General features: G+C 44.8%; 1 protein-coding gene and 1 non-coding gene across 2 annotated transcripts in view; one reads left to right on the forward strand and one right to left on the reverse strand.

Annotated features, from left to right (window-relative positions):
* Window positions 1–7945, forward strand: part of LOC115561389 (LHFPL tetraspan subfamily member 6 protein) — a 53716-nt gene extending 45771 nt beyond the window's left edge. Inside the window, exons 3-4 of the mRNA XM_030381424.1 lie at window positions 3188–3286; window positions 6766–7945. Coding sequence (XP_030237284.1) covers window positions 3188–3286; window positions 6766–6884 — 218 coding nt within the window. The 3' untranslated portion in view covers window positions 6885–7945. The remainder of the gene's footprint in view (window positions 1–3187; window positions 3287–6765) is intronic.
* A 3642-nt stretch (window positions 7946–11587) lies between these two features.
* On the reverse strand, window positions 11588–11660 carry trnak-uuu (transfer RNA lysine (anticodon UUU)). The gene has a single exon. It is a non-coding gene; the product is annotated as a tRNA-Lys (tRNA).
* Between the last annotated feature and the right edge of the window lie 1351 nt (window positions 11661–13011).

Below are 13011 nucleotides of genomic sequence, written 5' to 3' on the forward strand. Positions count from 1 at the left end.
AAAGGTTCCTCCTCCGAGTAGCAGTTTGTGCATGGATTTAGTTTGATGTTACTCTCGTTGGTCTCTACTGGTGTTAGTCTCCTATCAGGCCGGGAACATAAAGGACCACTGTTTCACTCTTTTCCCACCATTTTCCCTGCAGTTGCTCTGTTAAAGTCAGAGATGTGAACAATACAAGTACAGTTCTTTGGCTTCTGATGAAGTTCTGGTGTAGGAGGAGATGAGAAGGCCTGTTCACCCACCAGCTGAGACGAGGGGTAACAGAATCTAAAGCTCCTAGGACACCTTGGGAAGAATCCATCTTTAATTGGCTGAACTGAAGTGAACTGAGCTGAGCAGATGTGATGGGGTTTGGGCTGTATACATAGAGATGGCTGTGAATTGGACTTGACGATAGCATCTTGGTTTTACCATACATTAGTCAATTACAGCACGGCAACGTTAAAAATAACATGAATGGCAAGTTACGACTTGTGCAAACATGGAATAGAGATGGGTTACATATTATTTTATTTTGATGTTCCTCATCCTCATCGTCATCCGCTTATCCGGGGTCGGGTCGCGGGGGGAGCAGCTCAAGCAGGGGGCCCCAGACTTCCCTTTCCCGGGCCACATTGACCAGCTCTGACAGGGGGATCCCGAGGCGTTCCCAGGCCAGTGTTGAGATATAATCTCTCCACCTAGTCCTGGGTCTTCCCCGAGGCCTCCTCCCCACTGGACGTGCCTGAAACACCTCCCAAGGAAGGCGCCCAGTGGGCATCCTTACCAGATGCCCGAACCACCTCAGCTGACTCCTTTCTAAGTAAAGGAGCAGCGGCTCTAATCCGAGTTCCTCACGGATGGCTGAGCTTCTCACCCTATCCCTAAGGGAGACGCCAGCCACCCTTCTGAGAAAACTCATCTCGGCCGCTTGTACCCGCGATCTCGTCCTTTCGGTCATCACCCAGCCCTCATGACCATAGGTGAGGATAGGAACGAAGATCGACCGGTAGATCGAGAGCTTTGCCTTGCGGCTCAGCTCTCTTCTCGTTACAGTAAAGCGAACGCAATACCTACTTCACGGTAAAGCAAACGCAATACCGCCCCCGCTGCTCCGATTCTCCGGCCAATCTCACGCTCCATAGTACCCTCACACGCGAACAAGACCCCGAGGTACTTGAACTCCTTCACTTGGGCTAAGGACTCATTTCCTACCCGGAGTAAGCAATCCACCGGTTTCCAGCTAAGAGTCACGGCCTCAGATTTAGCGGTGCTGATCCTCATCCCAGCCGCTTCACACTCGGCCGCCAGCCGATCCAGTGAGTGCTGAAGGTCACAGGCCGATGATCCAATGAGGACCACATCATCTGCAAAAAGCAGTGACGAGATCCTCAGACCACCGAACTGCAACCCCTCCCCACCATGACTACGCCTCGATATCCTGTCCATGTTTATCACAAACAGGATTGGTGACAAGGCGCAGCCCTGGCGGAGACCAGCACCCACTGAGAACGAAACTGACTGGCTGCCGAGAACACGAACACAGCTCTCGCTTTGGGAGTACAAGATTGGATGGCCCTGAGGATAGACCCCCTTACCCCATACTCCCGCAGCACCTCCCACCGTTTCTCCCGGGGGACCCGGTCATACGCCTTCTCCAGATCCACAAAACACATGTAGACCGGATGGGCATACTCCCAGGCCCCCTCCAGGATCCTTGCGAGAGTGAAGAGCTGGTCCGTAGTTCCACGTCCGGGGCGAAAACCGCATTGTTCCTCTTCAATCTGAGGTTCGATGATCGGCTGAACCCTCCTTTCCAGCACCTTGGAGTAGACTTTACCAGGGAGGCTGAGAAGTGTGATACCCCGGTAATTGGCACACACTCTGGTCCCCCTTTTTGAACAGGGGAACCACCACCCCGGTTTGCCACTCCTTTGGCACTGTACCCGACTCCCACGCGATGTTGAATAGGCGTATCAACCATGACAGCCCCTCAACACCCAGAGCCTTTAGCATTTCTGGATATTTTGATGTTTAAATCTGAAAATAAACTGCCAAATACAATTATAACATGATCGACTCTATATAAGACGTTTTGGCAAATGGGTAGGTTCACTGATTCGTTTTTTTCTTCTTCTCTCTACTTTGTATTGTACTTTTATACTTCTAGATATTACAATTTTATATAGTATTTTTAAAGATTTCTTTATTTTTTTCCGTTTTATATCTTATACTTTTACCAACGAACCATTTTGCAGAGGGATATTTTTTCCATTTCAGTCATTTTCTAGTACTTTTCCCACCGAGCGGAAGCGTGAAACCTGCTTATTTCCCACCGCCAGTTGTCCCATTAAAAAAGGTAGCGCAGACAGGCAAAAAAAGTCTACAGAGGATGGAGTGAAACGGAAGATAGATAGAGCAAGGCATGTATCAATGCCAGCGTCCTCCACCCTCCGACAGTGTCCCCTACCTCTACAAACCGACAGCGGGGCTAAGCCAGGGCAAACATACTGAAAGAGATTACGCTAATGTACAGACTTAAGTCACCTCCCAGGGGCTGCCCCCCCAAGCCAGCCAGCTTCCAGGGATGGCGCTCCCGGCAGCCACGCACAGCCTGTCAGGGCAGCCCTGGCTCCCGGTGAACGCCGGAGATATTAATCCTCGCTGTAATGACCATGGCTAGTTATTAGCCCTGGCGGCTTCGGCGCGCCGGCATAAGTCTATTTGATCGCTAACACGAGTCATTTCCCAGAGGATTCACAGCATTTTACTGTAATTATTGGAACATAAAATGCTTCATTCTGCCGCTGAGCAATTGCCAGGGGAATTTGCATATTCACCCGCTGCTGTTGATGAGCTGTTTGGCGAAGCTGCACTTTTGCATATGCAATTATAAAAAATACATATAAATAAGAAGGTGGATGATTTGTGGGAAATCACAATTGGGGCATTGTGTAAACAAACATCATGTGGCTGTTCTGTTGGTTAAGGAACATAATAGAGAGTGCACTAAGCCGACACAAGGTATTTGCTAATTTAAGAAGACAGAGAGCTCCTTTGTGTGTTTGTGTGTGTGTGTGTGTGTGTGTTTGTGGAACAAGTAGAGACTAGAAGGTCTCTCTGATATCCGCAAACAACTGGTTGCAGTACAATCCTCCGCCTGAATGCTGACGTGCGTGTGTGTGTGTCTCTTGTTCTTTCTCTCCAGGGCTGCTGATCGGCTCGGGTTGTGCCCTCTACCCCCTGGGCTGGGACAGCGAGGAGGTTCGACAGACCTGCAACAACAGCTCGGACCAGTTCCAACTGGGTGAGTTAACCATCAAATCTGAAATCTTGTCTACCCTGCAACAAAACACAAGAACAAGCTTCCCTTAAACGTCTGACCTCTATTGACCCCCTCCATTAACATACCTTGGTGCTCCCTAGCCCTTTTTGGGCCTAGTACCCCCTTTTAAGGTCTGAACTTTCTGAGACCCAAACCTTTTCCTGTTACCAACAACACATCGTTTTAACCCCATCAACACCCGCCCCATATATCAACATTGCAATGAAAGTGTGTGCATGGTGGCCTACTGTGAACCCGCTCACTGCTGGTATCTACATGACCTTCACGAGACCTTTTAAACCGGTTCAATTATGCATCATCAAATATCCACGGCTTATGAGTCAGCCCTCTCCCGTGACCCGGGGTTGGGGGTCTCGACCCCCCGAGGGGGGGGAAAAACACAGACCCGGCTCCAAGTGCCGCATCCATGCGTCCTCCGGGGTGTGACATTAAAGGGATGAACAGTAATCCATAATTGACTTCTAACTATGTTATTAGGAGTTATCAAGGTGTGAAGGAAGCATCGGAAAATTGTGTCGGGTGAAATCCATTGCAATCACGCGTAATTTCAGCCTATCGATTTCCTTCTATGCCTTCAACTCGATTTAATGGGTGGAGACTATTTCCCTCATGGCAAAAACAAAGCCAAGCGGTCGACCAATTATCATGAACTAATGTGACCCGGCCAGGCCACTCACATTATGGGATCGGTGCCGATTGTCTTTTGATTAGGAATATGAGGAAGTATACCACACAAAACAGCGAGGAGGGGGAGTAAAGACCACACCCCTAAAATCCTAAGGCCCAATCCCATTTCTACCCCTTACCCCTTCCCCTTACCCCTCCCCCTTGTTTTGAAGGGGAAGGGGGAAGGGGTAAGGCTTACCCCTTCCCCTTACCCCTTCAAAACAAGGGGGAGGGGTAAGGGGTAAAAATGGGATTGGGTCTAAGAGTCAGTCCCTAAGTGGCCACTGTATGCTCTCCCCTCTCCAAGACTACGTTTATTAGCTGACTTTGGGATCTAGGCCTTTATCCATTTGACATTTTCCTTAAGAGATATTTGGGAGGCTTGTGTTTTACTTTAAATGGAATAATGGCTAGTGTACTAACCTTTACAACGGTTTTACTTAATGGCTTTCAGGGAACAGATGGATTCGAATAGCTTAATTCAGCGCTAATGTCGGGGTGAGATAATCAATACACGCCTCAAGCTACTCCGGTCATCATTTCCACATTACCAATAATTGTTACCCAGGCATTGAATTTGCATGAGGTGAATTCTTAAACGCTTGAAAGCAGAGACATGGTCAATAAAAACATCCACTGATCAATACCAATGATAGATAGGACGCATGATAAATGATTTTGTCAATATCTGTCAGTTTATACCTCCACTGAGGTGCTCTGGCTTCGTTAGTTATTCTTTATTCATCCTTTTATTGATCCCTGAACGCCACCTGTCTCTTGGTGTAATTGGGGCTGCAGTGATGCCTTGCTCAAGGTGACATGGCAAGAGATTTAACCTTGCATACACACCAGGTTTTCACCTCGGCTCATGGAAGGTCTTATTTCTGTTGAAAACAAAAGTTCTCACTCCGAAGAACAGAGGTATACCCGTGTGAATGTGGAAACATAGTGTGTTTATTTCTCTCCCTTTTAAACATGCCTTTGACCTCCTAACATTTCACTCAATGCCAGAGAACAGCACTTTGCAAGCTGGCTGCCAACGGGATGACATCATCAGTTTGGCATTTTGAGGGAATTTTGGAAAAAGTCAAGTCTGTTTTCACTGTAGAATGTGCTGGATTGCTCCAGAGTATTCTTTCAAAGAGTAACCATGTAGGAGATTTACTTGATTTTTGCTTCATAATCTTCACATGGCTGCAATTCTCTTGGCTGTTAAATGTTTGCCTGATATTATTATGCTACACTGTTATGCAATATCTGCAATATCAGAAGCAACAGAAGTGTTTTGTATTATTATTATCATCCGTTTAGAACTCCCAGTATTTGCACAAACCGTTCCGAATTTGATAAATGTCAAAGTAAAAATAGTCTGAAAAGATTATTTTTGCTAAGTAGAGATAAAGAAGATACCTTATCACAGCCGGTGTATGTGGATGGCCCCGGTGCCAAATAAGCTTTCAGTTTGGAGAAGAAGCTCCACTTTTTAAAAAAATGTATGTGAAGCATGAATACCAAATAGCTCAGGAAGCCATCAGAAATCCAAGGCTGGAGATGTGACTGAAATAGCAGTCATCAAGCCTCTTTAAGCTCTGATAGGAGTCTTTAGGCCAGGGTGGTATCCATTGCAATGTCTGCATGATTTAAACCTCATATCTCCCACAGTTCGAACTGACGATTTAATACCCAGCCTCCTTTCATTCCTCACTTCTGTTTACACCGTCTATCAATATGACCGGATCACACTCTTCACGAAACTGTTGAAAAATAAAATATCATAAAAATCCGCAAATCAGCATTCTGTATTTCAGAAAGGACAGTACTTTACTAATCCTGGTTTGTGGACATGTGCAGCCAAAGTATGAAATGTTCAACAAATTATGGATGGTGTGTGTGTGTGTGTGTGTGTGTGTGTGTGTGTGTGTGTGTGTGTGTGTGTGTGTGTGTGTGTGTGTGTGTGTGTTTGTGTTTGTGTTTGCATCAGATGCATGTTGGGGTCTAATTGGATTTCCGATCCAAAAGAAAAAAGGTCAAAAAAGGTTGTGAACCACTTCAATAAACACGAGGCCTATACAATGTCATATGACACCCAAATGAGATCAAACTCAGTATAAACCTGGATGCTTACAAAATGGAGTCCATCTATTATATTGTTTCTGAAACTTCTGAAACAGTTGTGAAACATAATTAAGGTTGGTTTATAGTCGGGTAGTGACATCTTCTGACATGAGAGGGTATTTTCTTCACCGATGTGTGTATTGGCCAGTAATGTCCAATGACTAGAAGGTTTTAGAAGGCTGTTCAGCGAGGCCTGGCGCATGCTTTCCCCACCTAGGCTTGCCCTTTTTCACACAAGGAAATAAAATGTTGAGGCTCGGAAGGGAAATGCTAAGCAGCTTGCAAGATCTTGGAACACATTCCTAGCATGCCTATGCTAAGTGCTTACTGCTATAGGCTTCTCAGCTAAACGTATAGGTCTAAAGTGCAAATGCTTATAGTTTCTAAGCTAAATGTATAGGTTTACAGCAGCAACCGAGGCCTTCAGACTTAGTTAAATTAATATTATAGTATTATCAACATCAAGTGGAAAGGAGGAAATGGATGCAATTATAAAAAAGTGAAACCAAATTTATGCTTGCATTAATTGACACATTTATATCACAGGACTGCAACAACAAAAACCCACTCGTTCATACACACGCCATACTCTTTCAGCTGATGAGGTTGCTTCAACCTGACCCCTTCTCCCTCTGCTCTCCCTCCCTCTGCCTGCGCAGGGTCGTGTCACATCGGCTGGGCGTACTACTGCACCGGGGCTGGGGCGGCCGTGGCCATGCTGCTCTGCACCTGGCTGGCCTGCTTCGCCGGGAAGAAGCAGAAGCAGTACCCGTACTAGAGAGGCGGTCCCGGGTCCAGAACGACGGACCCAAACGCTTCCGGATTGGAGAGAGAGAGAGAGAGAGAGAGCGAGAGAGAGAGAGAGCGAGAGAGATCTCGGCTTCCTAGGAGCCCGTAACAGAACCGTATAGCACAGCGAGGCCCCCCCCCCCGCAGCACAGAACCCACCGGAACCCCAGGCGCCATGGCAACACCGTTACCCCTGGCAACAGCCGGGACAACCCCTGGATAAGGTTCCCTTGACAACCCTGGAACTCTTTCACAGTGTAGCCCAAGTTAACGGTAATACTCCGTATCCCTGAAAACAAGTTGGACAACCCCTTATCTCCGTTTCTCGGGGAACCGCGGGACTGTGTCACGGTGCAGTGTACTGTAAATACACTCAGTTACCCTGGCAACTACTGGGACCACCCCTTGATAACGTATCCCTAGCAACCCCAGGGACTGTTTAACAGCGTATCATAAATACACAATCCACATCTTTTCCCTGGCTGTACCCTGACACCGTTCCCGTGACAACCCCATGGTACCGTTTCATAGTGTAGCGTAAATACACTAGCTTTACAAAAAAGGTACGACTCCTGAGGTATCTTTTTCGAAAGAAAAACTGAATAAAATAGACGGACCAATCCTCTTTGTATAATGGCTATGTAACTCTTTCTGTTTTTTTCGAAGAGGGAATGATCTTTTAGTGTCGGAGCTGTTGTGGATGTCGTGATGTTGTACCCGCCCTGTGACAAAGCGAGTGCCTGCGTGGCTTCAGAGTCTATGTGTTTCTGCATTCTCCCCATCGGCTCAGCTTTGCCTTAACTACAGACTGAAAAACGCAATAAATCTCACTGATAATCCACCCAGCACACAGCCTGCATCTTAAACAAAGCCATTTGGGATTATATACAAAAAAAACTGATTAGTTTTATTTAACTTTACGTTTACTCTCAAGATGTGAGTTGTGTCTGATATTGTATTTTATCCTATTAGCACATGTTTTGTATTCACACACTATACTTTGACATTGTTTTTTTGTTTTTGTAAATAAATGTTTATGGGAATACTGTCTTGCAGAGTTGTTCTTTCAGTGGGAATGCAAAGGAGCTCTGGGACCGACATTCCTTCGAAGGGATCGTTCCCGTGACCTCTTGACCCCAGGGTGGGGTGGTGTGTACATGCAGGAGCTCCTCCTTCTCCTCCAATATCTTCTCAATGCCTATGGTCACGTTGATGTGTGTTATGTTGTCACTACGCATTATGGAACCATTACATATTGATTTATGTGGGTTTGATATCAGTTTAGGCTACACATTTTGTCCTAGGGGATAGCATGTCCCTCCTTCCTAGTACTCTCAGTACCCCATGCACACCTTGATCATTATAAAACCACGTTTTATAATTGTCATAGTTTTCGAATGAGAGATGAAAGCTGTCTTTTAAAATGTACTAATTCCACTGTCAGGCAATACATGCTGCAACTGGGTTCAATTGTAGCCAATATGCGTTCAAAATATAATTAGAAAATTAGAGAACTGACCGTTGACAGATATAGAGAGACCGACGGATGGATGAATACTTTATATATTCTGTATCCAGAGGCTTCGGTCCAATCTAATGAAAAAGCTTATTTTCAGTAAATGATTATGGTTAACTCCCAAAAGGTGCAGGAAATGAAGAACACATACACATGATTTATTAATTAAAGAACTGCATGTAATGGGTGAAAGTAACCACCACTATTGGTTCTACTGCTTACCAGTGATTCATGGAAACCACTTGACTGACCAGCACTCATCAACAGAACATCAGATGAAGAGTCTGATGCTCTAACATCTGAACTATCCAGGCGCTGGCATGACTTAAAATAAAAGATTATTAAACACAGATCATAGTATATTACAGTGAGATTGAACTTAATACATTTTCATTATTGTCATGGGGATAAATTCAACTGTAAATGAAAGAAAAAATTCACAAGAGTAGTGACTGAAGTTCTCCGCCCTAAAGGCGTTGTTCTAGTATTCTGTGGTGTGTTTACCTGTGATCTTCTAGATCAAGAGGGTAAAGATGGGCTGGGGTTTTTCATCTGCCTTTTCCCTTTCTTTGAGCACTTTGTTCTACCTTGTTTGATCATAATCTTGAAAGCACAGTTCTTTAGATAAGCTTTATAAAGGGCCTTGCTTCCATGTGTGGTGTTGATGAACCTATAGTGACCTCTCGAAGGTGGGCACGTCCTCTCCACCCAGATGTACGACGACAGATCGACGACGACAGATCGACCCATCGGCCCTCCCAGTGGAATGTACCAAACGACCGTTGATCTAGCCATCACACATCCGGGTGGACACTCCCACATGTGATGTCACTAAAGGATGGATTTTGAAATGGGGGGTCATTGTCTCAAGATCACACCTGGTGGGGCAAGTAGGTATGGGAACACAGTGGCAACATCGACGCTGAAAGCTCATCATGTGTGCCACACATGTGTGTGCATCGATAGTGTTGTGCATCAAGGCACGCAGTGTACACACCACTGCATTTTCTATTTGTGGTGTAAGTCATATCTCTCATATCACTCACTCTCCACTCTCCTTTGATGAGCTCACGACGCTCTGCAGTCACTCAAGACGCAGAAGAGTTCAAAGACGATCATAGCTGCAGCTGTTCTCCGGGACAGCCGATGCCATTCGTTAGCGGAGGCTCAGGTTCCCTCAATACAGGGGGTCCTTAATAGCACCCCACCCACGCTGTGAACTAAAAAGCTTCCTCTTTTTCTCCCTCGCTGTCTCTCTCCTTTCTTTCTTCATCCCCCTCTCCTCAAGCACTCCTCCCCGCTTCATCCCCCTCTTCCTTGTCACTCTTGTTATCCTCTTTCACTCTTGCTCTCTTCCTCTTCCCTAAACATTTTCGTGTGCCATCTTCTCTCCCTCTTCTTTTTCTTCCCCCATCTTTCTCTCCAGCTCCCTTTCCCTCCCTCTTATCTATATCCCTCGCTCCCTCCCACTTGCTGAATCTTCCCTTGACCTTGTTTTCCCTCCCATCTTTCCTCTCCCTCTCTACCTTCTCTCTCTCCCTCCCATTCATCTGCCTTCCGCTCATTCTCCTCCACCCTCTCCCTTGTTCTTTCCTTCACTGTCCCATCTCTCTCCCGTTTCCCTCGGCCTCGTCTTTCTCTCCACCTCCTCGCTCCTCCGTCTCGCCCACTCTTTCTCCTCCTCTCCCCTTGACTGTCCGGTCTCTCCCACTCTCCCTCTTCCCATCTTTCACACCATCTCCCCCTGTTCATTCTCCTGTCATGCCTCATCTTCTTATCTTTTCCATCTCCACATCTTTTGCTCCGCCACCTATTCACCCTCCCCTCCCGTAGTTTCTGTCTTTCTCCCCCTCGCCCCTCCCTCCTCGCCTCACCGCCTTATCTCCTCTTCCTCATCAATTCCTTCTCTACCTCCCTCCTCTCCTCCCCCTCCTCTATGCACTGGTTATGTTAATAAGTCAGCGAGGCTGCTCAGTATTCATGGCGGTGTGTGATCTGTGAGGTGCATGTTTATGTCACCTGCAGCAGTTGTTACCCAGATGTCAACCAGATGTTTAATCAGCCAACACTGATGTATTCAGGTCAGGCGGAAGGGGTCGGTTTTGCCCACAGAAGCAGTACCCCAATATCACACACACGCACACACACACACAGGCGCGCGCACGCACGCACGTACGCACGCACGCATGCACGCACACACACACACACACACACACACACACACAAACACATTTGTTTAGTGACATCACAAGTGGGAGGGTCCACTCAGATGGATGATTTATAGATCACCCTACCAGCCTACCAAGTGGACTGTACCCACTGGTAGGCTGATATATTGTATGAAATGCACACATGGTGGGGATAATTTGTGCACAATACTCTACATTTCTGCGTCGGCCTAAATACAATTTCTGGTTTACAACAATTAGGTTTGTATTTTTTCAATTTTCAAAGAGTCTATTTCCATATTCAGCTGTGAAGTGTAATAAAGTTGCAAAGTGCATTCAACAAATTTATTATTATACTATGTTATAGTACTAATGTTGTATAGTAGTATTCTTATTGAGGCTTAGACCAGCTGTTCATATACATGCTGAACTGAACCAAAACAATAGACCCAACTCTTGATGACATCATCGTTCCAAAGTACACAGTCTTAATCATAGCTTAACTATAACCACACCACATAGCTTAACTATAACAACCACACCACATAGCTTAACAACACGTGCCTTGGTGAAAGAGCAGCTTACGTTCACTTCCAAACCACTAAAGTGTATGAAGAAATAAATACTGTCTGACTTTAAAAGTGAGTCAGTGAGAGAAGTCAATGCAAGTAAGAATAGCCGAAAAAGTCAATGACAATATCGTTCGAATTGACTATCAGTTTGTGTTTTAAATTCTTAATACCAGTGTTTTCTGATATTTTTTTGTCTGTTATTGTTATCATCTATTGCTGTTACGACTCCATTTCCCATTGGAAATTAATAAAGTATTGAGCTATCGCTCATCAGGAAATTGTCAACCGCAACCTTCTACATTTAGCCGATCCTAATTTCACAGTGCTTGTTTAGAAGCGAATAAAGGACAATGTATGAATATGTACTGTACAGGAAGGGCTGGATGTACACTGAGTCTTCTGCATAGTGAAGTACTTTCGTGTTCTAAAAGCTGTCCGCCCGAACAGGGACTTGAACCCTGGACCCTCAGATTAAAAGTCTGATGCTCTACCGACTGAGCTATCCGGGCTCCTATTGACCCAAAGAACAGGTTTTTACTTCTCAAATCACTTCTGGAGAAAACAAACAGTATCTGCTGAGTCATATTTACACAGGGCTTCCAGCACATGCAACAAGGCACAGTAACGATTAACATAATTTAACGTGTTTATAGCCGGGGTTGGGGTCAGAGTTAGGGCTAATTGTGGTTTGTAAGAGGTGGGGAGCTTCAAAACCAGACTGTATAAAATAAAACCACTTATTATGTTACATTATACCATGGTCTGGGGGAATACTCAATTCTGAGTAGCTGCAGGGTGTGTATTAACCCATGATATACGGACACCTGGTTAGTAGTTCCAGTCAAATTGTCTGTTCAAAACGAGAGCTGGTAAATTTTGAAAAATGCATGAAACTCTAATCAGAAAACGCGGTTATATGTTATAGACCCTATAGTATCTGTGGTATAAAGGCTTGGACAAATTTCAAGTTATAAATATGTACACTTTATGTTGAAAGTATAGACCGTCGCGATTCCCATTGAAACTAATGGCGCGGTGATTCGGCCTTCAAAACAAGAGCTGGTAAATTGTGAAAAAATAAGTAAACTGTAATCAGACAACGCGGTTATATGTTATAGACCGTAGAGTATCTGTGGTATAAAGGCTGGGACGAATTTCGAATTATAAATATTTACAAAGCATAACGTTAGTACTCTGGCTCATAGCTGAGCGGACTAGAATACCTCCCGTTGCCGAGTCGTAGCTAAGGTCCGTCCTATTTACTGGAGAAGTGAACAACGTTTCCGTTGCATAAGAACCTTACGGGAGGGTAATGATTGTTCCTGGTATTAGTCAAACCCTCAGGCGTTACCAGGGAAACAAAGTTATGGCTCGTAAAAAACTTTATATTTGGATTGTAAAACGCATGATAATATAAATGAATAGTCTTAATTTATTTTCAGGCCTCCGCGTCTTCTATTAATTCCTGATAATGGATAACCTCAAGGGGCATTATCCCTTACTTATTGTTCTTATAAACATGAACTTAGTTCATTTAGAAGTAGGCTATATATATTATATAGTTTTAGTGGCCAGTTTTAGTTCAGCGTATGTCTTTATGCATATCCATATTTATCACATCACATCTTAATACATATACTGCTATATATGTGTGTGTTTATATAGCATATTATTAACTTCTTACCTGCCTAAACAGGTGCACAGTTTTAAGTGTTGTAATACCAAACCAAGTAGTTTACTTTTTAATTTTGTTAGTTTATCAATTCTGCTGATTTGGCTACAAGACCATAACCCATGAAAGTTTTGGCTTAACCCTTTTTAAAGCAATCAAATATTTCCGTCAGACTGAGGAGTTCAACA

The sequence above is a fragment of the Gadus morhua genome, chromosome 16 (assembly GCF_902167405.1).
Source record: "Gadus morhua chromosome 16, gadMor3.0, whole genome shotgun sequence".
Classification (NCBI taxonomy): domain Eukaryota; kingdom Metazoa; phylum Chordata; class Actinopteri; order Gadiformes; family Gadidae; genus Gadus; species Gadus morhua.